The 26,623-nt window shown below is 53.9% G+C and overlaps 1 protein-coding gene across 1 annotated transcript in view; it reads left to right on the forward strand.

Annotated features, from left to right (window-relative positions):
* Positions 1-19,655, forward strand: part of SCN4A (sodium voltage-gated channel alpha subunit 4) — a gene marked incomplete at its 3' end in the record, with an annotated part of 108,403 nt that extends 88,748 nt beyond the window's left edge. Inside the window, exons 17-25 of the mRNA XM_084615486.1 lie at positions 414-568; positions 3,411-3,584; positions 5,946-6,068; positions 7,338-7,616; positions 9,655-9,708; positions 10,655-10,796; positions 12,345-12,442; positions 16,304-16,574; positions 18,463-19,655. Coding sequence (XP_084471612.1) covers positions 414-568; positions 3,411-3,584; positions 5,946-6,068; positions 7,338-7,616; positions 9,655-9,708; positions 10,655-10,796; positions 12,345-12,442; positions 16,304-16,574; positions 18,463-19,655 — 2,489 coding nt within the window. The remainder of the gene's footprint in view (positions 1-413; positions 569-3,410; positions 3,585-5,945; positions 6,069-7,337; positions 7,617-9,654; positions 9,709-10,654; positions 10,797-12,344; positions 12,443-16,303; positions 16,575-18,462) is intronic.
* Between the last annotated feature and the right edge of the window lie 6,968 nt (positions 19,656-26,623).

A 26,623-nucleotide genomic window follows, 5' to 3' on the forward strand; every position in this document is an offset into this window, starting at 1 on the left:
GGGCTGGTGCAGGGGAGGGGTCAAAGGAGCAGCCAGGGGGGCGGTATAAGGGAGCAGCAGGGGGCTGGTGGGGTGTATGGTTTTGGGCCATGTGCCCCAGAGGAGGCGCTTCCCCAGGTGAGGGCAGGTGGCAATGCCACGGCATCCTGACACAGGTGAGCAGCTTTACTCCCTAGCCTGGTCCGTCCCAGAGGGCAGGCTCCTGGCAGATGAGTCGAATTTGCCTGTCTCCAGGCCGGATCGCCTCTGCCCATCCAGGCCCAGCTTGCTCTGGTCTGGCAGAGCAGCACCTGGCTGGCTTGCTACACCGGGAGACGACTCTGCCACCTGCAGCTCCCCAGAGGGGCCGCTGGCCCTGTGTCTGCCATGCCATGGCTCAAGAACTAACCGTGCCTCTCTGCATCCCTTCCCAGCCTGCGTGCGGCGCTTTCCTTTCCTCTACGTCGACATCACAACCAACAAGGGGAAGATCTGGTGGAACCTTCGGAAAACCTGTTTCAAGATCGTCGAGCACAACTGGTTTGAGACCTTTATCATCTTCATGATCCTCCTCAGCAGTGGAGCGCTGGTGAGTCACAGGTTTCGGTCCCTCACCGAAGCCCCCATGTACCCTGCACCGAGCCCCCTGGATTGTGGGACCCCGGAATGGCAGGCTGCATGCAGGCTTGTGGCAGTGCCAGATACTCCCTAAAAGGAGGTGAATTGGATTTGAAGCGAAAGGATCAGCATTCTGCGCTTTGGGCACCTGTCCAGGTAGGGGAGGATGTGGGGGGCTGTGGGCTAAGCACCACAAGTGGGGATGTTTTGCTCTGATCAGCGGCAAAATAGTTAATGTTGAACAGTAAAATGCCATCAGTAGATTTCAGGCTACTAAGCCTGACTTCAGTACCAGGCAAACTGGTTGAAACTATAGTGAAGGACAAAATGATCAGACACATAGATGAAGAGGATCTGTTGGGGAAGAGTCAACATGTTTTTTTTAAAGGGAAGTCATGCCTCACCAATCTGCCAGAATTCTTTCAGGGGGTCAACAAGCATGTGGACAAGGGGGATCTAGTGGATATGGTGTACTTAGATTTTCAGAAAGTCTTTGACAAGGTCCCTCACCAAAGGCTCTTAAGCAAAGTAAGCTGTCATGTGATAAGAGGGAAGGTCCTCTCATGGATTGGTAACTGGTTAAAAGGTAGGGAACAAAGGATAGGAATAAATTGTCAGTTTTCAGAATGGAGAGAGGTAAATAGTGGTGTCCCCCAGGGGTCTGTACTGGGCCCAGTCCTATACAATATATTCATAAACGATCTGGAAAAAGGGATAAACAGGGAGGTGGCAAAATTTGCAGATGATACAAAATTATTCAAGATAGTTAAGTCCTAAGCAGACTGTGAAGAGCTGCAAAAGGATCTCTCAAAACTGGGTGACTGGGCAACAAAATAGCAGATGAAATTCAATGTTGATAAATGCAAAGTAATGTGCATTGGAAAACATAATCCCAACTATACATATAAAATGATGGGGTCTAAATTAATTGTTACCACTCAAGAGAGAGATCTTAAGAGTCATTGTGGAGAGTTCTCTGAAAACATCCACTCAATGCACAGCAGCAGTCAAAAAAGCAAACAGAACGTTAGGAATAATTAAGAAAGGAATAGATAATAAGACAGAAAATATCATATTGCTTCTATATAAATTCATGGTACACCCACATCTTGGATACTGTGTGCAGACGTGATCGCCCCATCTCCAAAAATTGGAATTGGAAAAGGTTCAGAAAAGGGCAACAAAAATGATTAGGGGTATGGAACGGCTGTCATATGAGAAGAGATTAATAAGCCTGGGACTTTTCAGCTTGGAAAAGAGATGACTAAGGGGGGATATGATTGAGGTCTATAAAATCATGATGGTGTGGAGAAAGTAAATAAGGAAGTGTTAATTACTCCTTCTCATAACACAAGAACTAGGAGTCACCAAATGAAATTAATAGGTAGCAGGTTTAAAACAAACAAAAGGAACTATTTTTTCACACAATACACAGTTAACTTGTGGAACTCCTTGACAGAGGATGTTGTGAAGGCCAAGACTATAACAGGGTTGAAAAAAGAACTAGATAAGTTCATAGAGGACAGGTCCATCAATGGCTATTAGCCAGGATGGGCAGGGATGGTATCCCTATCCTCTGTTTGCCAGAAGCTGGGAATGAATGACAGAGAATGGATCACTTGATGATTACCTGTTCTGTTCATTCCCTCTGAGGCATCTGGCATTGGCTACTGGGCTATATCTTTTGGTCTGATACTGGGCTAGTATCTTTTGGTCTGACCCAGTATGGCTGTTCTTATGTTCAGTGTTAATGATCCATTTAGATGAATAAATGAGATTGTTCACAACTCCCGCACACTCCGGCAAACTTCATTTCATTTGTTCCCATTTGGAAGGGATTTTTGTAACCCGCAAAGGTTTGCAACCTAGATTATAAAAGCCTCGAATGGCCCCAAAATTGGCTGTTCCTAGGGACTCCCAAAGCTCCAGGAGACACCCTTCCTCTCCACTGCCCCAGGGCCCTGCTCTTTGAAAGTTGGTGTCAGAACCAAACACAGCTTTTGCAGATCCATCCCCCTAGAATGTCCTAAATGACTGTGGGTCTGCTCGGGTGGCTGAGCTGCAGGGCGTATAGTCCATTCCCCCTTTGGCAAATACCACCCACTCTTCAGCATTGCCGGAGAACTTTTTTGTAATGGTGGCTTGATTTTAAGGAGATGGTTTTATCACTTTTCATCAGCTCTGTGGCCCTGGCTGTCAGGGGACACTCATTAGACAAGATTATTGTATTGATTGGTTTAGCGTTAGCAGCTGGTTATTGCTTTGCTATCCTAGTGCCTGAGTGATGATCTGAAGTTGGTCAGACAGTAAGTAATGGTTCAGCTTGTTTTTGGTTCCCCTTTAAGTATTTGGACTGAATACATCTGGGCTGCAAAAGTAAGTCCTTGTTTGCATTCCTGAGACCTTCCTCTCTGCAACTCTGGGGGTAACATTTTCATATGTGTCTAAGTGACTTAGGGGCCTGAGTCCAATTTTCAGAAGTGATTTAGGCACTTAGGAGTGGCACTGTCAATGGACATAGGCTCCAAGGGGTCAGAATTTCAGAGGTATTTAGGTGCCTAAAGATGCAAATAGGCACTCGGTGGGATTTTCAAATGCCCTCTGCGCCTATCTCCCATTGATTTCATTGGCACCTTTGGGTGCCCAACTACCTTTCAAAATCTGGCCCAAAACCACCAGAACCCTTTAAATGCAGCAAAAGGAGAAAGGCCTTAGTCCGGCTGCTGCTCTCCTGTCCCACTGTAGCCGTGAATCCCTCTGCTGGGAGCTCGTCTCACGGAAGCCCGACTCATCTAGCTCTGCGCCTCTCCTAGGCTTTTGAAGACATCTACATTGAGCAGCGGAAGGTGATCCGCATCATCCTGGAGTACGCTGACAAGATCTTCTCCTACGTGTTTGTCCTCGAGATGGTACTCAAGTGGGTGGCCTATGGTTTCAAGGTGTACTTCACCAACGCCTGGTGCTGGCTCGATTTTCTCATTGTGGATGTAAGTTGCTGCTCGAGCAATGGAGCAGGAAAGAGCATCTCTGTGATTTGGAGCGGGGGGCAGGACCTGAGGGAAGAGGCAGAGAGGGGGCAGGGCCTGGGGGAAGAGGCGGTGTGGGGGGCAGGGCCTGGGGGGAAGACGCTGAGAGGGGGCACGGCCTGGGGGAAGAGGCGGTGTGGGGGGCAGGGCCTGGGGGAAGAGGCAGCGTGGGGGGCAGGGCCCGGGGGGAAGACGCTGAGAGGGGGCACGGCCTGGGGGAAGAGGCGGTGTGGGGGGCAGGGCCTGGGGGCAGAAGTGGAGAGGGGGCAGGGCCTGGGGGGAAGAGGCGGAGTGGGGGCAGGGCCTGGGGGAAGAGGCAGAGAGGGGGCAGGGCCTGGGGGCAGAGGCGGAGAGGGGGCAGGGCCTGGGGGAAGAGGCAGAGAGGGGGCAGGGCCTGGGGGAAGAGACAGAGTGGGGGCAGGGCCTGGGGGAAGAGGTGGAGAGGGGGCAGGGCCTGGGGGAAGAGGCGGTGTGGGGGGCAGGGCCTGGGGGGAAGAGGCAGAGAGGGGGCAGGGCCTGGGGGAAGAGGCAGAGAGGGGGCAGGGCCTGGGGGAAGAGACAGAGTGGGGGCAGGGCCTGGGGGAAGAGGTGGAGAGGGGGCAGGGCCTGGGGGAAGAGGCGGTGTGGGGGGCAGGGCCTGGGGGCAGAAGTGGAGAGGGGGCAGGGCCTGGGGGGAAGAGGCGGAGTGGGGGCAGGGCCTGGGGGAAGAGGCGGAGTGGGGGCAGGGCCTGGGGGAAGAGGCAGAGAGGGGGCAGTGCCTGGGGGAAGAGGCGGAGAGGGGGCAGGGCCTGGGGGGAAGACGCAGAGAGGGGGCAGGGCCTGGGGGAAGAGACGGAGTGGGGGCAGGGCCTGGGGGCAGAAGCGGAGAGGGGGCAGGGTCTGGGGGGAAGAGGCGGAGTGGGGGCAGGGCCTGGGGGAAGAGGCAGAGAGGGGGCAGGGCCTGGGGGCAGAGGCGGAGAGGGGGCAGGGCCTGGGGGAAGAGGCGGAGTGGGGGCAGGGCCTGGGGGAAGAGGCAGAGAGGGGGCAGGGCCTGGGGGCAGAGGCGGAGTGGGGGCAGGGCCTGGGGGCAGAGGCGGAGTGGGGGCAGGGCCTGGGGGGAAGATGCAGAGAGGGGGCAGGGCCTGGGGGAAGAGACGGAGTGGGGGCAGGGCCTGGGGGCAGAAGCGGAGAGGGGGCAGGGCCTGGGGGCAGAGGCGGAGTGGGGGCAGGGCCTGGGGGGAAGACGCAGAGAGGGAGCAGGGCCTGGGGGAAGAGGCGGAGAGGGGGCAGGGCCTGGGGGAAGAGGCAGAGAGGGGGCAGGGCCTGGGGGCAGAGGCGGAGAGGGGGCAGGGCCTGGGGGAAGAGGCGGAGTGGGGGCAGGGCCTGGGGGCAGAGGCAGAGAGGGGGCAGGGCCTGGGGGAAGAGGCGGAGTGGGGACAGGGCCGGGGGGAAGAGGCAGAGAGGGGGCAGGGCCTGGGGGCAGAGGCGGCGTGGGGGCAGGGCCTCAGGGGAAAAGGTGGAGTGGGGGGGCCCCAGGGCGGAGCGGGAGGCAGGGCCACTGTCCAGGCGCCAGTGGCCTTCCCCACTTCTAGGGAGCTTCCAGCGCTTGCACCTAACACAAGTGTCACGCACCGCCTATGGTGCCCAGGCTGTGTAGGTCGCCCCCAAGAGACTGGCCCACGGTCACTCATGGCATGTGCGGAGAAGCAGGGTCCCCGGAACCCCAGGCTCACCCCGTAACCAGCGGGCTGAGCCTCTGAGCGCCAACCCTCCGGGTGGGAAATGTCCATCGAGGATGGGGAATGAGGTGTGGGCCCTGCAGGGGAAGGCAACACGTTGCCATAGGTGCCGACTCCATGGGTGCTCCGGGGCTGGAACACCCATGGAAAAATGTAGTGGGTGCTCAGCACCCTCTGGCAGCCCCATGGATCAGTGCCTTTCCCCCCGCCAGCACCTCCCGCCTGCCCCTGCTCCTTCCCTGCCCATCGGCTCCTCCCCATCCTTGCCAGCACCTGCACCCCCCACAACCAGCGTGCAGGAGGTGCTGAGGGGGCAGGGAAGAAGCAGGGGCAGGAAGAGGCAGGGGAGGGGGCAGGAAGACGTGGGGTGGGAGATTGGGGGGAGGGGTGGAGTGGGGGCAGGGCCTGGGGCAGAGCAGGGGTGAGAAGAGGCAGGGTAGAGGTTTGGGGGGAGGGGGGGAGCGGGGGCAGGGCCTGGGGCAGTGCAGGGGTCGAGCATCCCCCTGGGAACAGAGGACGTCAGCGCCAATGCAAGTTGCCATCTCCTCTGGAGCTGCCTCAGGTCCATCAGCGCCCCTGCTAATGGCTCTGGGTTTCTCCCAAGGTTTCCATTATCAGCTTGACAGCAAACTGGCTGGGCTATTCTGAACTGGGCGCCATCAAATCGCTGAGGACTCTGAGGGCTTTGCGACCACTGCGGGCTCTGTCAAGATTCGAAGGCATGAGGGTAGGTCCTTTGCCAGGCCTCCTGACTGGGTGTGACCCCGGGTTGTTGGCACCTGGTAGACCCAGAGCCGCTAGGTATTTCTTGGTGTGAGGGCCTAGAGAACCAATGTGTTGGCCACAGAGCCAGCTATGCCCTGGCGCTTCTCGAAAGGGCTTTTCAGAGGAAATGGCTGCCTGCATTGCCAAAACCCAGCCTTTGGATATTGGAGATAGACCTACAATCATGAGATTCTAAAACTAGTAACTTTGGCAAGTTCCTTTGCTGTTCTTTTGGGGTCACATGTTGAAGCTTTTCTCTGCAATCGCAAGGGCTAGACATGTTGCTTCTTTACTGAAAGCTGAGAACTCTCATGAAATCACCAGCTTCCAAGAGCTGGAACTTTAACAAGATCCTCAACTACCCTGAGACTCGCCATGAGTGGGCAACACTGGATCGCTCCCCTACAGACCCAGCGATGGGGAGAGTGGAGTGCTCACAGAGGGCAGGGGACAGGACTTCCTGCCAGGCTGGTGGCTCCCTGCACAGAGCTGAGGGAAGGGCAGGGTGGGCACAGAGGGGCCAGGCCCCCAAATTGTATTCAGAAGACTCGGATTCGCTCTCCAGCTGGCGTTGGTGGTGCATGGGGTAACGCAGCCCGTCTGGGAAGATGTTCTCCTCTGGGCCTCACTCTTTGAAGCCCAGTTGCTCCAACTTTAATGCCTTCCAAGTGCAGCCCTGGATTGCACCACACCTGGCATGTGCCTGGCCCCCTGCCTGCTCCTCTCTCCTCCACGGTGCCAGCCTAGAGCTTCGAAATGGAAGAGGAGGGCGCAGGCCCAGGAGGCCATGCTGCTAACCTGTGCAACCGCCCATGCTGCCATGGCTTTCCTGCTCTTGGCACTCAGTTATCTAGGTACATCAGAGCCAGTGCGGGTATGTCTGCACATGCTGCAATCACATCGCTGACCGCAGTGTAGACAGTTCCGTTCCAGCTAGACAAGGTCCCATCTCTCCCGGGTGGCGCATCCCGTGTTCTCTTCGGCTTTGTGGAGTGGGGAGGCTCAGATCTGGCCGTGGTGGGCTGTGCCTCACACAGGAACTCCAGGTAACTGCACCTGCAGCATAGTAACTGTCCAGGTGGCTTTGAGGAGTCGCAGCTGCTCCCAGGTGAGGGGTACCTGTAATTCCGTCCGAGCGGCAGAGCTAACACCCAGCCACAGAACTGTCCCGCGCGAAGTCCCGAGCCGCTTCCCCTAGGCCAGCCCTGCCCTCTCTCCCCTCCCGTTGCAGGTGGTGGTGAACGCCCTGCTGGGTGCCATCCCTTCCATTATGAACGTCCTGCTGGTCTGCTTGATCTTCTGGCTGATATTCAGCATCATGGGGGTGAACCTGTTTGCGGGGAAGTACTACCGGTGCATCAACACCACCACGGACGAGCTCTTTGACATCAGCGAGGTGAACAACAAAAGCGACTGCCTGGCGCTGCTCCACACCAACCAGGTGCGCTGGGTCAACGTCAAGGTCAACTTCGACAACGTGGGCTTGGGCTACCTGTCCCTGCTGCAGGTGGTAAGTACTCCGCCGTGCAGCAGCTCTTGGCCTGAGGTAACCCCAGGCTGGCACAGCTCCCCAGCCGGAGCAGCTGTCAGATGCCGAGCGAGAGGCTCCCCTGCAGCTCCTAACCACCAGGCTGCCGGGCTTTATTTTATCATTATGTACCTGACAGTAGCACCTAGAGTCTTGACCAAGATCAGGGCCCCGCTGTGCTAGTGCAGAGTGAGTGACTGTCCCTGCCCCAAAGAGCTTACAGGAAAAATAGATAGGACCAAATAGATAGGACCAAATGATAGGACCCATTTTACAGAAGGGGTGGGGGGAAACTGAGGCACAGAAAGGGGAAGGGACTTGCCCAAGGTCACCTCCTACAGGTCAGATTGGCACCCAGTGCTCAGCTCATCAAAGGCATGTAGGTGCCTAATTCCCTTTGGAATCAGTGGCAATTAAGTGCCTAAATACCTTCAAGGATCAAGGCCTAGGTCTCCTGCCTGCCAAGCCAGCTGCCAATCCACTGGATCATGACGCCTTTTAATTCCAAAATCTAGATTTCACACACACACACACAAAAGCTTGGAACAGGTGAGACGTCATGGGGCCATGAGCAGAAATTAGCTTTCACTGGAGGGGAGGTAAAGGAATGCTTGGAAAATGTGAACCTATTCCAGTCAACCTGTGCAGGCGATACTGTGCCCTAAGGAGTTACGCTCACTAATTAGCTAGGCCATTGACAATCCTTTCTAGAATGGCGTGTAGAACTGGGGGAGCTACCAGAGAATGTGGGGCATGGTGGGCAGGACAGGGATTTAACACACCATTCTTTATTAAAGGAAGTAGGATGATTGCGGCCATTACTATTAAGGGAGCAAAAGACCAATCCCTAGTCAAGTGATGGAACAAACGCTCAGAGCAAAAGGTACGAGACAGCTGTCCTAGAGTCCTAGGCGTCCGAGATGGACAAGAGCTGGTAGATCTTGCAGTTCATCTCCAGTCTGTTCTTCCCTTGAGAACACTTCTAATGCTTTGTCCAATCTAGTTCCTCTTGGGCCTTACGGAGACGATTCTGCAGCCTAACTGATCTCCCTGCCACAGAGATTCCTGCCTGCTCCCCCTCTCAACGCTGCAGTTTCCTCTGCCTTGTTTTTAAATAAAGTCTGATTGCTCGGTGACTGGGCCTAGGGAACTCCCCCTGCATCCAGGGGAACTGAGTGGGCACAATCACATCACAGTGCCGCCCTAGCTGATCACCCATCTGGTGCTCAGCTTCCCCTGCTGTAGTGTCATGCCATCTAATGCAGGAAACGAGACATGCACCCTCTTTTGTTCAGTCACAAACACCACGCCCCTCCAGCTCCTGGTGAAGTGAATGGTCCAACCCTCCCCCCCCACCCCCGAATTTCCAGAGACTCAGGAGCAGGTGCTACAGGTTAACACCTAGGCAGTGATCAGTCAGCCGTGTGCTGTACAAATGCAGCCTGGAAGCTAACTGGGAAGCCGAGGGGTCAGCTAAACTTCTGTTTAGCAAAGCTGGAGTTTGAGACAGCTCCTGGCCCAGCTCAGTGGCTGACACCAGCCTGTCCCATTGGGTGACACTGCAATTTTCCTGGCTCCCCAGACAGACGTAAAGTGCCATCTCCAGAGATCAGTGTAGCTTCTCCCCGAATGGAGCATGGGTGGGGCTTTTGGTTGTTCCATGCCAGGCTGCTTGGGAATTTTTCGACGTGAGGGTTTCTTTGTCCGAATGCCGATTCATCAAAGGGGGAACTTCCCCTGGAAATGTCTCGGTTTTAGCGACCCATTCATTGGGAAGGCTCCTCGTATCTCGGCTGGAATCTCTGGTCCAAGCGGGAGAGGCTGTGCTAGACCCTGTGAGAGCCCTGTGGTTAGCACACTTCTGAGGGATGCAGAAGCCCCAGGCTTACATCCTTGATCTGCCTGAGTTAGGACAGGAATTTAAGCCTGGTTATTCCACAGCCCAGGGGCCAGATGTTCAGCAGCCAATGTGCTGAGCTCCCCTGGGGACTGACTCCACTGCTCTGTGCTGTCCCGGCAGGCCACCTTCAAAGGCTGGATGGACATCATGTATGCGGCCGTGGACTCCCGCGAGGTGAGGTGACACAGAGAGAGGAGCGTGTTCTGCTGCTCTCTCGTCGACATGCCTGGCTTCGCAGGGCATGCTGGGACAAGGAGCCCTGCCTTACATGGTTCAGCATGGCCCTGGGGCCTGCTTAGGGCTTTGAGGGGCACTCTCTCTGTGCTCTGCCCCCTGGCACTGGCAGGCTGATCCAGGCCCCAGCTGGTTAGGATCCAGCTGGGGGGCTCGGGCAGGTGGGGGGCAGAGGAGCCGGGAAGGGAGGGGTGGAGCTCTCACCCTGTCCCATAGCTGAGCAGCGAACTATGGGAACAGGACACAGTCTGATGTTTCATTGATCACACATTCTGCAGGCGCCACCCTTCCCCTTTGCCTTGCCAGCACCCCCAGCCTGGTCCCCAGAAACCAGCTCCCCAAAAAGTGATCCAACCTGACCCCAAACTGTCAGATCTCCCCTTCTTTTCTGGGACAGAAGCTTTGTCCCCCCCACCCTGTGTCCCCACTTCTTTCCTGTAGCCAAGCCCTCCAGTCCCCCCATCCCGGGAGCTGCTCTTGACCTTCCCTCTTGACATCTGCAGCCGGGGCAGATTGACGTTCTGCGGCATGGAGCTTTTCGGAGCGTCTCAGGGCAGGTGGAGGGTCTGGGGCTCCCCAGAGCGGACCAGGCTCCCTGGGCAGCTCTTACCACAGGTTGGCTCCAGCTTCCAGCCTGGCCGGGGGCGGGGCCTTGGGGGAAGAGGAGGAGCAGTGGGCATTCTTTGTTCATTGTGCCCGGGACCCCAATAAATCTTAGTCCGCCTCTGAGCAGGCTCTGGGCATGGAGGCACCTCAGGTTCCCATGTCGGGGGAGGCTGGGTTCTCAGCATTCCCAGCCCCCTGCAGTGCAGCAGTGACCCCATGCCTGGGACGTGGGGGGAGTGGGCTGTGCCCTGCACTCATGCATCCCCTTCTCCCCACTCAGATCGAAGAACAGCCGCTGTATGAGACCAACCTCTACATGTACATCTACTTCGTCATCTTCATCATCTTTGGCGCCTTCTTCACCCTCAACCTCTTCATCGGTGTCATTATCGACAACTTCAACCAACAAAAGAAAAAGATAAGTATCTCCTGGCCCGCCTGGGCTCCTGGCATTCCCGTGGCCCCGGAGATCTGGACAGGTCCATTGGGATCAGCTAGTCCGGCCTCCTGCTAACCCAGAGCACTGCCCTGCAGTCATTCCTTGCGCAGAGCTTCAGGAGGCAGGCCAGGAAGGAGCGCCCTGCGGCGGGCAGCGAATTGCAGCTCCTGGGCGAGGGTGCAGACCCGGGGGCATGGGGTCACAGTGGGAGGTCAGACACAGGAGCAGACCCAGCCTAGGGGCAGAGGAGCTGCTTCGCATGAGCTGAGTCCCCTGGGCAGTTCCCTGCCATGCTGGTGCCCACTCTTCCCGATCACTGGGGTTGCTAAATGAGCTCCTCACAGGAACCTGAGAAGTCACATCCCAGGGGTTTTCTCATTTACGGTGTGTAAAGGGGGCCTGGAAAGTACTCAGAAAAACCAAAGAAGGTGCAGAGAGGGAGTCTCTTTTCTATTTGATTTTGAGCCCAGAAGCATCAGCATTGCCAGGCCTGGCCCTCGGTGCTCTGCTGGGGTCGCTGGGGGGGCAGGGGCCTGGGACTGGGCACTCAGGGCTGTTGTGGAGGCACTGAGGCCCTAGGCGGATGGTGCCCTAGCACCCATGGATCCCCTACACTCCAGCTGGTCTCAGAGTGAACCCCAGATTCCAGGGGTGGGACCCATGGGCAACCCCTGCCCCCCTTGGGGAAACTCAGAGCGGGGAAGGAGGGGCCGGGTGATGGGTGATGACACTGAGCTGCTTCCATTCGGAAAATCCCTAGAAGATTATGGGGAACTCCAGACAGGCTAGGAAGCCCCAGGGCAGCTGGGATTCAGGAGCCAGCAGGGTTTGCTGAGCTGGTGGGATCCTCCAAGGAAAGAGACATGAGCCACTGCGAGTAGCTCTGGCTAAAACATGGCTGCAGTTAAAGCAAGCTCCATTCCTGGGTGGAGTAAAGAAAAGCAGGGCAGAAAAGACTCTAGAAGACAGAGGACCGGGAGTCTGAACTTGAGGAGAAGCTGCTCCCAGCAGAGCAAGGCCTGGTCTACACTACAGAGCTGGGTGGGCGTAAGGCAGCTAACGTCAACCTCACTGTGTCAGTGTTTACACTGCAGCGGTGCCCCTGGCGGTGTAAGTCACCCACTACCCTGACCTAATAACTCCACCCCCACGAGGGGTGTAGCACTTAAATCAATGTAGTCAGGGCAATGCAGCGCCCGTGCAGACACTGCGTTACTTACATCGCCTGTTGGCTGTCAGCACCAGGGCTGGGGCAGCGAGACTCCAGCTGTCAGCGCCCCACAATGCAGTCAGTAGAAGCGCTCCTGGGGAAGACATGCACCGCTGACAGAAGGAGCATAGTGTGGACATGAACCACTGCTTTAATTACTGCAGTAGCTGTACGTCGACTTAATTTTGTAGTGTACCCAAGCCCCAAGACTTGCCAGGAGCAGCAAATTCCTCCCAGTGTTACTGGAAGCTGGTGCTGATGCTTGTTAAAAACCAAAATGTATCCAAGTCTAATAATGGCGATTCCTTTTATACTTTGGAGGGAAGGACATCTTCATGACGGAGGAGCAGAAGAAATACTACAACGCCATGAAAAAGCTTGGATCAAAGAAGCCCCAGAAGCCAATCCCCAGGCCCCATGTATGGCACGTTAAAAGTGTTTGAGAGCTAGTGGGAGGGGGTGTTTAGAAACAGAAATGGTGCCGACAGGCGTGAGCCGGGGCCAGGTGTCCAGCAGGGGGATCAGGTTTTGTGATGCACCTCAGATCACTGTCACCACTCCACAAAGAGCTCCGGGCTTTTACATCTGGCAACGAGCAGCCAGGACTGGAGTTTCAGAGAGGCAGCACGTTGGGCGAGCGCCCTGGGAACCCAAGCCCTTCAGCCATACAGTACGAGTGGAGTATTTAATGCATCATAGACCACTTTCTTTTTGTTATGGTCTCCTTCTCTGACTGAGGGCTTACCCCCCAGGGGCCAGGACCTGACCCAGGTACACTGAGTACTTGTTTGAGTACTTGCCAAGCACCTGACCCTGAGAAGTGTCAAGGACTGACTTCCTCGCTGGGAGCTGACCGTGCTCAGTGCATTGGGGTGGGGGGCACTCAGCATCTCCCAGAAACAGCCCTGTGGAGAGGAAACCTCCCAGGAAATGCTGAGTCCATTAGGTGGGAGGTTTCCCCATGGCCCCCCATGGTGCTAGAGCTCTCCTGCTGAGACGTGCCCGCAGCATCCTGCCCACCCATCGTCCGGTAGCCCTTTTCACAAGCACAGAGTGTTCGCCCCATGCCCTGGTTAGCATCCAGCCCAGGTGATTCCATTCCCCTGCCCGTGGTTCCTAGGCGAGAGGGAGGAAGAAAGGTGTGGGGAGGATGCAGGGCAGTGATAATGGAGGGCAATGGTTAGTGGTGGAGAGGCAGCTCCCCCAGCCCAGGAGACAGGGGAAGGTATGTGGTGACCCCTCTGAGCAGCCAAGGGGATCAGGGAGCACTTGTGGGAGAGCAGGCAGCTTCTCCCCAGAAGGCTCAAAACCCACAAATCAGATAAAACCAGTTTGGCCCGTGCTGTTCTAGAGGCCAAGCCAGGACGTGTGGGCATCTGGCAGGACGCATTGGAGTGCGCACGCTGAGCGTGTTAGGTGTCCCCAGCCATTTCAAATGCTGCTAGGACAGAAGGGCTCTGCTGGGACTGCGAGCACAGCCCCTTGGTTTGTTGGAATGGTGAGAGTGGCAGCGGTTTTAAAAATGCCACTTTCTTTGAATTTTGAATCTGTCTGAGTCCATCAGGTCTGTAAGGGGAAGAGGCAGTGTGGCCTGGTGGCTAGAGCAGTCACCAGGGCTCAGGAGACCCAGTTCTCATCCCAATTCTGACCCTGGCCTGCTGGGCAATCTTGGACAAGTCACTTCACCGGCTTGTGCCTCAGTTTCCCCACTGGTAAAATAGGGATAATGATACTGATGTGCTTTGTAAAGCACTCTGAGATCTCTTGATGAAAAGGGCGATGTGAAAGATTGTTATTCCTGTGACACTATCTCCCAAATCTCCTTTTCCTGTTACCAGTTTCATAAATCACTTGCTCGTTTGGATTTCTTTAAGTTTTCCTTTCCTTAAAACTTCCAAACGGCTTGCCGCTGTTCTCTTTCTAGCAAACACGATTCTGTCACTGCTCCATCTTTGAACTGTAATTTCTCGTAGTGCATGTGTTTTCTTTTCTGCATGAGCCTCATGTGACGCTCCCAGATATGTGTCAGAGTTACAGCTTGATGTGCATCATGGCCAATGAGTTTTGTGGCAAAATCCATGATGCTCAGGATTTGCTCAGGCTTGGGCATGGGGTGAAATCCTGGCGACATTGAAGCCAAAGGCAAAACTCCCATTGATTTCCCTGGGAGCAGGATTTCACCTCTGGCCTTTTACCTCCCCGGGAATTGCTGCACATTTGGCTCTGCCAAGCATTCAGGTTCAGATTTTCAAAGGTGCCGAGGATGGTTAAGTGCTTCTAATGGTGGGGTGTAACTCAGGGGGTCTCATCCTTTTTCTTTTTGAGACCCCCCCAACACGCTATAAAAACTCCATGGCCCACCTGTGCTACAGCAGCTGTTTTTTCTGCATATAAAAGCCAGGGCTGGGATTAAGGGGGAGCAAGCAGGGCAACTCCCGGGGCCCCACGCCATAGTAGGCCCTGCAGAGCTAAGCTGCTCAGGCTTCGGCTTCAGCTCCAGGCAGTGGGGCTTCGGCTTTCTGCCCTGGGCCCCAGCAAGTCTAATGCTAGCCCTGCTTAGTGGACCTCCTGAAACCTGCTCGCAGCCTCCCAGGGGGCCTTGGGCCCCTGGTTGAGAACCACTGGTCTAAATTAGCTGTTACCACTCAAGAAAGAGATCTTGGAGTCACTGGAGAGTTCTCTGAAAACATCTGCTCAGTGCGCAGCAGCGGTTAAAAAAGCGACCAGAATGTTAGGAACCATTAGGAAAGGGATAGAAACCAAGACAAAAATATCACAATGCCACTCTCTAAATCCAGCCCTTGAATACTGCAAGCAGTTCTGGTCGCCCCATTTCTAAAAGGATTTAGTGGAACTGGAAAAGGTTCAGAGAAGGGCAACAAAGGTAATCAAGGATCTGGCCTGGCTACCATACAAGGAGAGATTTAAAAGATTTGGGCTATTCAGTTTAGAAAAGAGACGATTAAGGAGGGATAAGACAGAGGTCTATAAAATCATGACTGGTGTAGCAAAAAGGAAGAGAGAAGTGTTAATTATCTTTTCCCACAATACAAAAACCAGGGGTCACCCGATAAAATTAATAAGCAGCAGGTTTAATACAAACAAGAGGAAGTACTTTTTCACCACATTGTACAACTAATCTGTGAAACTCATTGCCAGGTGATGTTGTGAAGGCCAGAAATATAACTGGGTTCAAACAAGAATTAATCAGTTCATGGAGGATAGGTCCATCAATGGCTATTAGCCAAGGTGGCCAGGGATGCAACCCCATGCCCTGAGTCTCCCTAAACCTCTGACTGTCAGAAGCCAGGAGTGGAAGACATGGGGTGGGTCGCTCCAAAATTGGCCTGTGCTATGCACTCCCCATGAAGCTCTTCAAGTGGTCGCTCTTGGAGACAGGATACTGGGATAGATGGACCGTTGGTCTGACCCAGTGTGGCAGCTCTTATGAAAATCCCCAGCTTTGCACTATTCCTGGCAGCTGTTAACAGTCCCAGAATGGAAAATGGGGGTAATTAATAATTAGACAATTGTGACTGACTTTTTTGAAAAGGTACAACTCAAATGCTGTTTGCAGTGTTGTTGTAGCCATGTCAGTCCCAGGATACTAGAGAGACAAGGTTGGGGAGAGATTGTCTTTTAGTGGACCAACTAGTGTTGGTGAAAGAGCCAAGCTTTCGGAGCCACATGGAGCTCCTCTTCAGGTCTGGGAAAGATCCTGAGACTGTCACAGCTCTGTGTAGCTTGAAAGCTTGTCTCTTTCACCCCACAACTTTGTCCACTAAAAGACAGTCCCTCCCCGTAACTCAAAAGATGACCTTTCCCGTTTTTGCCATGATGAACAACTGGCGTTAATTAGGGTTCAATAATGATCCATCGTGGGGAGGCCCAGTCATTGAGCCTGGTGCTTGGGAGACATGTCAGTATTACATCATAGCATATGAGACATCGGCATGTGCAAGCTAGGCTCCATCTTGCAACATTTACTGACCTCAGTAGCAGGTGAGGTGCCTACAGCATCTCCAGGCAGCACAGCCCAGATCCTCAAAGATATTTAGGTACCTAACTCCCATGGGAGGCTCTGGGCCCACATCCTTGTTGCATGATCACACTGCACAAGGGATAAGACAGATGGGTCTCTGTCCTCTTCTAAACACTGTTTCTCTCTCTCTCTCTCTCTTTCTGTTTTTGTCTTCATTCTCCGCTGTGTCCTGTGTGACCATTCCACCTCCTGGCTTGCCCTTCTGCCTCCATGTTCACCCACATTCCACGTATTAAAGAACAAATGTCAGGGGCTGGTGTTTGACTTTGTGACAAAGCAAGCTTTTGACATCATCATCATGGTCCTGATTTGTCTTAACATGGTGACCATGATGGTTGAAACAGACGACCAAAGCCCAACTAAAATCAACATCCTCTACAACATCAACATGATTTTCATCGTCATCTTCACGGGCGAGTGCTTGCTCAAAATGTTTGCCTTGCGCTATTACTACTTCACCATTGGCTGGAACATCTTCGACTTTGTGGTGGTCATCCTCTCCATCGGAGGTAAGCGCCAGCCGCCAGCTGCATTTCCATTGACTCAGGCAAGCCACCAAGTGGGTTCTGTAGCAACCAAGATAGAGAAGAAAAGGAGTACTTGTGGCACCTTAGAGACGAACCAATTTATCTGAGCATAAGCTTTCGTGAGCTACAGCTCACTTCATTGGATGCATCCGATGAAGTGAGCTGTAGCTCACGAAAGCTTCTGCTCAAATAAATTGGTTCGTCTCTAAGGTGCCACAAGTCCTCCTTTTCTTTTTGCGAATACAGACTAACACGGCTGTTACTCTGAAAGATAGAGAAGAAATGGCTAGATGGGAAATATGGGTTTGGTGGCACCCCCCTACCTGGGAGACCCATGGCCCTGCCCTTGAGCCCTAGCTCTGCCACTGTTCCTCTGCCTGCTGGAGTGGTGGTAGGAGTGGACACCCTCTATGAGCCCCTTGGAGAAACCCACCACCATTCCTCTTTGGACAGACTGGGCCTCCCCTGAGCGCTGTTCAGGTGGGCAGAAGTCCACCCCATAGGAGGGAGGACACATTTCCACCCTGACCCCTTCCCCAAATAGAGGACTCGGTGTGGGGGCACCCTACAAACATCAGTCATCCCAGAAGAGGTGAGAGGGTGGCAGGGCCCCCAAAGCGGTAGGTTTCAGAGTTAATAGCCCAAAGGGATTCATGGGACATTTCACCCCTTTTAGAGCAATTGTCTCAGGCTGTCTGCAGACTCAGACAGCTGTCGCTGCATTGTTCGTGCTCAGCACATGTTTTCAAGACTTTCTTCACAACCAGGAGAGCTAGAAACATGATTATTTATATATATTAAAGCTGAGATTCACATGACTCCAGACTATAAGCAGGGGTCCATTGTGCTTATACCTTAACCTGGTCCTGCGCCCCAGATGCTCACCCTAAAAAACTCCTTCCTGTGTGCTCATTAAAACCTTTCCTGAGTGCGCACCCTAAAGGGCTTCCTGCAAATCCTACCCCAGGTGCTTGCCCAAAGCAACTCCCCAGCTTCCACACATAAAGGGATTCTACATGGACAGACCTCCCCTTCTCCAAGGGGCTCAGGTCTGTCTGCAACCCCAGGCACCTCACAGAGGGCTCCCTTGCTCCCCTCTTCAGGAGGCACTGTATGGCACACCCCTATAGCATGGACTGGGGTGCAGCAAGGACTCGGGAGGGCTCATTGTTTCTGGGAGGGCATGTCTCATTAGCAACGAGTTGGCTATATTTTAATCTTTGCATGTGCACTACGAGGCTGTTTTAGATAATCTCATACATTCAAAATAATAAGGACCACCTGTTCCCATGGACGGTATCCTCAGAACACCTCTGGGGCGCAGGGCAGTTCCCCCCGTTACAGACAGGCAGATGAGGCTCAAGATCACACAGGATGTCTATGGCCCAGAATGCCTCAAATCCACTGCTACTGCCCTAACTGCCGCACCGTCCTTGCTCACCAGCCTCTCCCACTTCTCCCTGTGTGGAAGAATAGGGGCTAAAGCATGATTGTCGCCCGTAGCAAAAGAGAAGTACCAGGGGGCAGCAGCAAAGAGCAAGGGTTAGACGAAGCAGTAAGCAAAACCTTTTAACCATGAAACACGTCAGGCAATGGGGCAAGCAGCAATGGGACGTGGTAGATTCTTAGATGGCGGCTGGATGGCAAATCACAGGGAAGGTAGGATTGTGCAGCAGCACTGGCTAGGGAACTTTCCTGAGGCCTTTTCCAGCCCATGTGAGTTTATGGTCCTCTGCTAAGCACCCTTGCCTTCACAAGCATTCAGCTCTCCAGCACAGAGGGTGCATCTAGATCCAGAGCAGGTTACCCATTGCTTCCCTACTTCAGCTCATGCAGCAAGCCACGCTTACCTTCTTATCACCCTTTTCAGGTATCGTCCTTTCCGACATCATAGAGAAGTACTTTGTGTCCCCCACCCTCTTCCGGGTGATCAGGTTGGCAAGAATTGGGCGTGTTCTGCGGCTGATCCGAGGAGCAAAAGGAATCCGGACTCTCTTGTTTGCTTTAATGATGTCTCTCCCTGCTTTGTTCAACATCGGCCTCCTGCTGTTCTTGGTGATGTTCATCTACTCCATCTTCGGGATGTCCAACTTTGCCTACGTCAAGAAGGAGTCTGGGATCGACGACATCTTCAATTTTGAGACGTTCGGGAACAGCATCATCTGCTTGTTTCAGATCACGACGTCTGCCGGGTGGGATGGTCTCCTCAACCCTATCCTGAACAGTGGCCCACCAGACTGCGACCCGGACTTGGAGAATCCTGGAAGTTCGGTAAAAGGAGACTGCGGCAACCCATCCATTGGCATCTGCTTTTTCTGCACCTACATCATCATCTCCTTTCTGATTGTTGTGAACATGTACATCGCCATCATCCTGGAAAACTTCAACGTGGCTACAGAGGAGAGCAGCGAACCACTCTGCGAAGATGACTTTGAAATGTTCTATGAAACGTGGGAGAAGTTTGATCCAGATGCCACCCAGTTTATCGCGTACAACGTGCTGTCGGATTTTGTAGACACCTTGCAAGAGCCACTCAAGATTGCCAAACCAAACAAGATTAAATTAATCACCATGGATTTACCAATGGTCGTCGGAGATAAAATCCACTGTCTGGATATTCTGTTTGCACTGACTAAAGAAGTGCTGGGTGACTCTGGGGAAATGGATGGCTTGAAAGCCACAATGGAGGAGAAATTCATGGCTGCCAACCCATCCAAGGTTTCCTATGAACCCATCACTACGACTTTGAAAAGGAAGCACGAGGAAGTCTGTGCCATAAAAATCCAAAGAGCCTTCCGAAGGTATTTACTAAAGCGGTCAATGAAACAGGCTTCTTATCTGTACAAGCATAGTCAAGAGGAGGGCGCCTTTGCAGAGGGAGCGCTGGAAAAAGTAGGACTGATCGCAGACAAAATGCATGAGATTTATGGGAACAGTGATACACACCTGGAAATGGCCCCAGGCCTGGCTCTTGTGCCAGGTGCAAGCCCAGAGACTCAAGCTGCTCCTAGTGAGGCGAAAAAAAGGGATGGGGAGCGAGAGGTGAAAGAGTCGTTAGTATAACAGAAAGCACTTTTCATCTTCCTATCCTACAAAGACTCCATTTGTATCTCTTCTGCAAGAACGCACCCGTATCCCTCTCGCTAGACATTTGAGCTAATGCCATATTACCATATTTCAGACCCATCTTAACTTTTTCAGGAGAACCTCGTATTCATTACAGGTTTTATAATTCACCGCGCCTTGCGGCGTTGAGTATTTTTCTTCTGAGGTAAATGTGAAATCTCTCTATTGCTGGTGAAAGAGAAACACTAAGTTTTAAAACGATAGAACCATGGTAGCGCTGTGTTTCAGAAGTTAACGACTGGGTATGGCTCTCCTTTTATTTTCAAAATTATTTCTTAATATTATTTCACACTTGAGGTGTTTGCCCCATTATTGTTCCTGAAGTGCAATGAATGAGAAGAGAGAGATGAGCCAAGTGAAATAATATTAAAAATAATTGCAGAAATGACTAGGTTTTGTGAACAAAAATCTCCAATGTCTTAAAGGTAGCACCTTTCTTTTGAATATTTGAATAGGCGTTATGGATTTTTGTTATATACAGTAAAAGTGCAATTATGTCTTAAAGATTTGTTTGCATAGTTTAAAAAAAATCTGCAGCTATATTCTCAGGGTTAAATGCCAGCTTTTAAAGTTTTTCAGAACACTCATCTAAACCAGAAAGCATTCAATTCTCAACAGTAGGAATACAAACTATTTATTTCCATGCTGCATTTCTGGGTTCCCATTTAGTCTAGGAACTAGATTATGTGGAAGGAAAATAGCCACCAAAATATGGTGTATGGGAACTAGTTCCCAAATATTCCCACTTCTCTCTACAGAAATACCCCTAGTCCAGCTTCACAAATCTTAACTAATGCACATCTCCTGGAGCAGGAAATCTTTGATCCCATCAGGTCACGAGCTGCCATGTGGAGCCAGATCAGGTAATAGAACAGTTTGGTTGCACTGGAATATTTACAATGAATAGCTTGATCGGGTGCCTTTACAGAATTGATATCTACTGCGGAAAACCCTGTGCTTTCTTGGTGATTAATACTTTCCTCCCACCTTATGAATTAACAATCCTCCAGGAGGATAGTACATATCAGGGCAAAACATATGTGCAAAGCCTAAAATAGTAAAGCAAAAAGTCACCTTAGAAATACTGTTTCCCTTTTCTAAATTTTATTGCCAACTCCTCCTCCCATATACGGTGACCTCTGACTGGGGCGGGGAGACTTTTCTATCACATCTCTTTGGTGTGGACTTGGACTTTCTGCTGTGGAAACAGATGGGGTAGGGTTTCAAAACAGGCCTTCCTAACTGATTAGCTTTGACTCCGAATCCTTTGTCTTGGTCGCTCTGTGGATTTGCTCAGAGCCACACCATCTGGTGTCGAGCTGTGTACTAGATACGCTGGAGCCTGCTCACCTTTGGCTAATGGAGTCGCCCTCTTCCATTCACTCTGTTCAGTTTCTTTTTCAGATGAAGTGTCAGAGGTGCCAAAGGGACACGGAGCATCACCAGTGGCCATCATGAAGGCCCTGGGTCTAGCCAGCCCTGGGCAGCTGGGCCCTCTCTAGATTCATGACAGAGATTTGTTTTCCAGACTCCTGTGGAGGTGGGGGCCTGATCTTGCAGGCCCAGCTCAAGCCAAGCTCCTAGCGACTCCCCGGCAGGCAGTGAGCATGGGGGCAGCATGGCAGCTGTTTCTGCGCGTGCACACTCAGCACAGGTCTCGGTGCATTCCCCTGCTCCCACAAATCACTCCCCAGCCCGTGCTTAGCTTTAAGCCTGGGAGTTGCTCAGTGGGTTCCAATGGGACCGCTCGCGGGCTCAAGGTTGCCCACGCGTTGGGCGGGAGCTGTATGGCTTGAACTTGCCCTTACTGAAGCCAATGGCAAAAGCTTCGTTGGACCAGGCTCAAGCTGTGACTCCTGCCCTCCCCTCCCCGCTGGCGTGGGCATGCACACCTGGGAGCAAAGGGAACGGTGCTGCTGCAGGGGGCAGAAGGTGGTGGAGAGCCAGCTCCTCCAGAGCACCAGGGTGAGTGGATTGGAGGAGGTCGGGGGAGGCAGGGACGTGGCCTGAGGATTCACTGAACACAAGGGCCCTGCACGCAGGTCCCCTGCACAGGGCTGTGTGGCTGCTGGTGCGTCTATTCCAGTGGCTTCCTGTAGCAGCTGTAGAGTGACTCTGCCGGGGCACCATGGCATGGAACGAGGCAGGACTGTGTCCTGCAGCACCCCCAGGCAGCAGCTGGGAGCCCCTCTGGAGGCAGGCAGGGATTTGGTCCTGCATGATTTCTGTGCTGATAGAACTGTTCTTCCTTCCCATCGGGTCTCGTTCCTGCTGGATGTTGCAACTGCAATTCAGGAACCAAGCAGGGGGAAATCCCGGCCGGTTGGAGCCAATGGGTGTTTTGCCACTGACTTAACCAGGGCTGCGATTCCACCCACAGTATGTAGCAACGAGGCTGGGAGCCAGCTTCCCACAGCAGAGACCTGCTGTTAATGAATAGTTATTGTCCTTCCTGACGGGCCTTGTCCGGGTTATTGTCCCCAATAACTTTCCCAGGCGCTCTACCCCATCTGATGAGGTTCAATAAGGATAAGTGCAGGGTCCTGCACTTGGGACGGAAGAACCCAATGCACAGCTACAGACTAGGGACCGAATGGCTAGGCAGCAGTTCTGCGGAAAAGGACCTAGGGGTGACAGTGGACGAGAAGCTGGATATGAGTCAGCAGTGTGCCCTTGTTGCCAGGAAGGCCAATGGCATTTTGGGATGTATAAGTAGGGGCATAGCGAGCAGATCGAGGGACGTGATCGTTCCCCTCTATTCGACATTGGTGAGGCCTCATCTGGAGTACTGTGCCCAGTTTTGGGCCCCACACTTCAAGAAGGATGTGGATAAATTGGAGAGAGTCCAGCGAAGGGCAACAAAAATGATTAGGGGACTGGAACACATGAGTTATGAGGAGAGGCTGAGGGAGCTGGGATTGTTTAGCCTGCAGAAGAGAAGAATGAGGGGGGATTTGATAGCTGCTTTCAACTACCTGAAAGGGGGTTCCAAAGAGGATGGCTCTAGACTGTTCTCAGTGGTGGCAGATGACAGAACGAGGAGTAATGGTCTCAAGTTGCAGTGGGGGAGGTTTAGGTTGGATATTAGGAAAAACTTTTTCACTAAGAGGGTGGTGAAACACTGGAATGCGTTACCTAGGGAGGTGGTAGAATCTCCTTCCTTAGAGGTTTTTAAGGTCAGGCTTGACAAAGCCCTTGCTGGGATGATTTAACTGGGAATTGGTCCTGCTTCGAGCAGGGGGTTGGACTAGATGACCTTCTGGGGTCCCTTCCAACCCTGATATTCTATGATTCTATGATTCTTCCAGGAGAAAAAGGGCAATTTCTCCTAACCCAGGGTCCTGCGGGCTCGTCCGCTGAGCATACTTGCCTCGAACCAGCAGCAGACGGCTAGGGTTCAAATCCTCCTGGGAGTTGGGGTGGCAGGGTGAGCATCTTTGCTGCAGACAACAGAGTTCTCTGCTCATCAGTGTGATTTCAGCGTGCTCAGGGCGATGGGGCAGGTGCCTGAGCTATTCAGTGCTTGAGACGATGGTTTCAAGTGTGTTTACCTGTGAACATCCGTGGAGAAAGGGGGTGCAGTACTGGCAACCAAACATATTTTACAGCCGCTGTCGCCCGCACATACTTGTTGGGCAGGAGTGGAAGAATGCCAAGGAGTTTCCATCAATGCGCTAGTGCAATTTCTCTTTGTACATTTCTTAAAATAAAAACTGGAAATGATCAAGCCTGTTCAGAAATGTGTCCGATTTGTGCTACATCAGCTGCCAACATTCCCATTAACCCCTTGGGGTCCAATCCACCATACATCACTTGCTGGCCTGCGAACCCGAAGCTCCCCCATTCCCCTGAGCTACTTAACTTGGGTATGTAACCCTTCTGCCCGTCAGAGTTGGCAGCAACAAGGGCCGGGTTCAATATCTAGGGGTTCCATTCCAATAACACAATGCAAACCGGCTCGAGCCCCCACCCAGTGACCTGGGACAAATATATACCACCCCCGCTGGGCGCCTCCAAGAGGCAATACTTCCCCTCTCGCAAGCACATAGTCTGAGTGTAGCAAAAGTCTTTTAATAACAGAGAGAAACAATGTGGCATTATGTTGGGGAAACACCACCAACCGGATTCATAACACAACCCATGAGCAAAAACAACCCCACCCCAGGCAAATTGGGGCATGCCCTTTTCCCTTTGGTTCTTGAGTCCAGCAACCCCAAAAGTCCAATGCCCCAAAAGTCTCTGTCCCTGGTCAGGGCAGCCCCAGAGTTCGAAAGTTTATCGGCGGAGCTTTACCTCCCAACCTGGGTGGAAATGGGACGGGGGGGTAAGAGGCACCTTACATGATCTGAAGCTGACCGCCCCATAGCTCCATAGCGGCGCTCCGCTCCGCTCCGCCAGCCGCCCCACAAAACTCCTTCGCGCAGCTGCAGTCCGCTCCCCCAGCCGCCCCACGAACTCCTTCGCTCAGCTGCGCTCCGCTCCACCAGCCGCCCCACGAACTCCTTCGCTCAGCTGCGCTCCGCTCCGCCAGCCGCCCCACGAACTCCTTCGCTCAGCTGCGCTCCGCTCCGCCAGCCGCCCCACGAACTCCTTCACTCAGCTCCACGGCCCACAAGCAGCTCCTGCCATCCACACACTGCTCCGCGTCGAACTGCTTCACCAGCCGTCCCGCAACCTGCTCCACAATATATCTTCAGGCTCCCCCACTACTTAACACAACACTCAGCGATTTCAGCTCTTAGGTGAATTCAGCTTATAGTAGGGGAGCCCCAGTGCTGGTGCACTGTCAGCCCAAAGTGAGCTCAGCAGCCTATAACTAGACTTCTAATGAAATCAAAATTAGCTCTGATATTCCACAGTGGAGAGAGGAGGAAGTGCAATCAGCATGTAAGGCCCTCACCAAGGGGCCCATGCCACCAAGTATTAATACTTGTCCCCAGCCCCTCTCCATTCACACAGTTTTGGAACCCATGACCCTTGCCTAGCGAGTGCTACTTAGATGATGGTGAATCCCTCCATCGTAACAAAAGGCCACGTACAGTTCCAAGCACAGTTCCCATAATCAGGGTAATAACAATTTATTCTTCCTGCCCCAATAACAGAGACACTGGGGATCCCACAGCAGCCAAAGTGACCATTTGGGCAGCTATGGTCTCATTCTAGGCTTGGTGGGTGTGCCTATGCAAATGAGATCGGCCCCTGAAGTTCTTTTCCACAACTTGCCACACCTCACCACCAGATGTCAGGGTGGAGCTCATCCTGACACTGCTTACAGGTACTTGGAGGCCCCCCCATTAGCAGTGTTTTAATTTGTCAGGTCCGTTTAAAAGAGAAAGGGTTTGGGGAGGGCAGGGGACTAGACAAGTAGCTTCATTCTTCAGGGCTTGGAACTAGCAGGTCACTCAGCCCCTGCATGGCTAACGTTTGAGTACCTTCTCACCACCCCTCAGCCAGCTTCTCACCACCCCTCAGCCAGCCAGCCTGCCCCACTCCACACAGCCAGGAGGCCTGGCTCAGCACAGCACAGCTGCGGAGAGGCCTACCCTGCAGAGTCCCTGACGCAGGCCAGAGCACAGGGCTCTGCTCCAGGGGGCTGTGGGTGTGTCTACATGGCACACTAAGCCAGGACTGACTCAGGTTTGAGCCCAAGTCCCCACTTCTGTCCACACACAAATCAGTCTGACTTGGGTCAGCCAGCTCCTGGGTCCCTGCTGGGGTAGGGGAGGTCAGAGCCCAAGTCCTGCTGTGACTCAGGTCCAAGCCCTGTCATCGTGCAGTGGGGATGCACCTGGAGCCGCAGACCCTATGCCGGGGTGGGCAAACTTTTTGGCCCGAAGGCCACATCGGGGTTACGAAACGGTATGGAGGGCCAGGTAGGGAAGGCTGTGCCCCCCAAACAGCCTGGCCCCCACCCCCTATCTGCCCCTTCCCACTTCCCGCCCCCTGACTGCCCCCCCTCAGAACCCTCAACCCATCCAACCCCCCCTCCCCGCTCCTTGTTCCCTGACCACCCCCTCCCAGGACTCCCTACCCCTAACTGCCCCCCCGGGATCCCCCTCATCCAATCTCCGCCCCCCACTTCCTGTCCCCTGACTGCCCTGCCCCCTATCCACACCCCTACCCCCTGGCAGGCCCCCAGACCCATCCAACCCCCCCCACGCTCCCTGTACCCTGACTGCCCCGCCCCGAACCTCTGCCCCATCCAACTGCCCCCTGACTGCCCCCCAGGACCTGCCCCTTATCCAACCCCCCTCCGCTACCCGCCCCCTTCCCATGCTGCTCAGAGCGGCTGGACAGGCTTATTGGAAAGCCTGGGAGGTGGGCGGGCACAAGCCGTGCTCCCCGCACGGCAGCATAGCTACGGGGGGACAGCAGGGGAGCGGCCGGGGGCGAGCCTCCCCAGCCGGCAGCTCAGGGGCTGGGCAGATGTGGCCCGCGGGCCGTAGTTTGCCCACCTCTGCCCTACACAGCGGTGCACAGTGCAATGTGGACACGTCAGCACAGCTGTGAGACCAGCAATTGTAAACCCAGGTTTGCAATGCAGTGTGGACACGCAAGCCCGGGTCCCGCAGCCCTGGGCTCCCATGCAGTGTCGTCATATCCTGTGGTTCTAGGGCAGGGGTGGGCAAAGTAAGGCCCGCGGGACCATCCTGCCCGACCCTTGAGCTCCTGACAGGGGAGGCGAGCCCCTGTGGGCAGTGGGGCTGCGAGCTCCTGCCACTCTGAGCGGCATGGTAAGGGGGTGGCGGCGGTGTGCATGCATGGCAGTGGAGGGGTTGGGTAGGGGGTCCCAGGGGGCAGTCAGGGAACAGGGAGCGGTTGGATGGGGCGGAGGTTCTGGGGCTGTCGGGGATGGGGAACAGGGGGGGTTGGATAGGGTGTGGGAGTCCTGGGGGGCCTGTCAG

The sequence above is a fragment of the Lepidochelys olivacea genome (assembly GCF_965140295.1).
Source record: "Lepidochelys olivacea isolate rLepOli2 genome assembly, chromosome: 27".
Lineage (NCBI taxonomy): Eukaryota > Metazoa > Chordata > Testudines > Cheloniidae > Lepidochelys > Lepidochelys olivacea.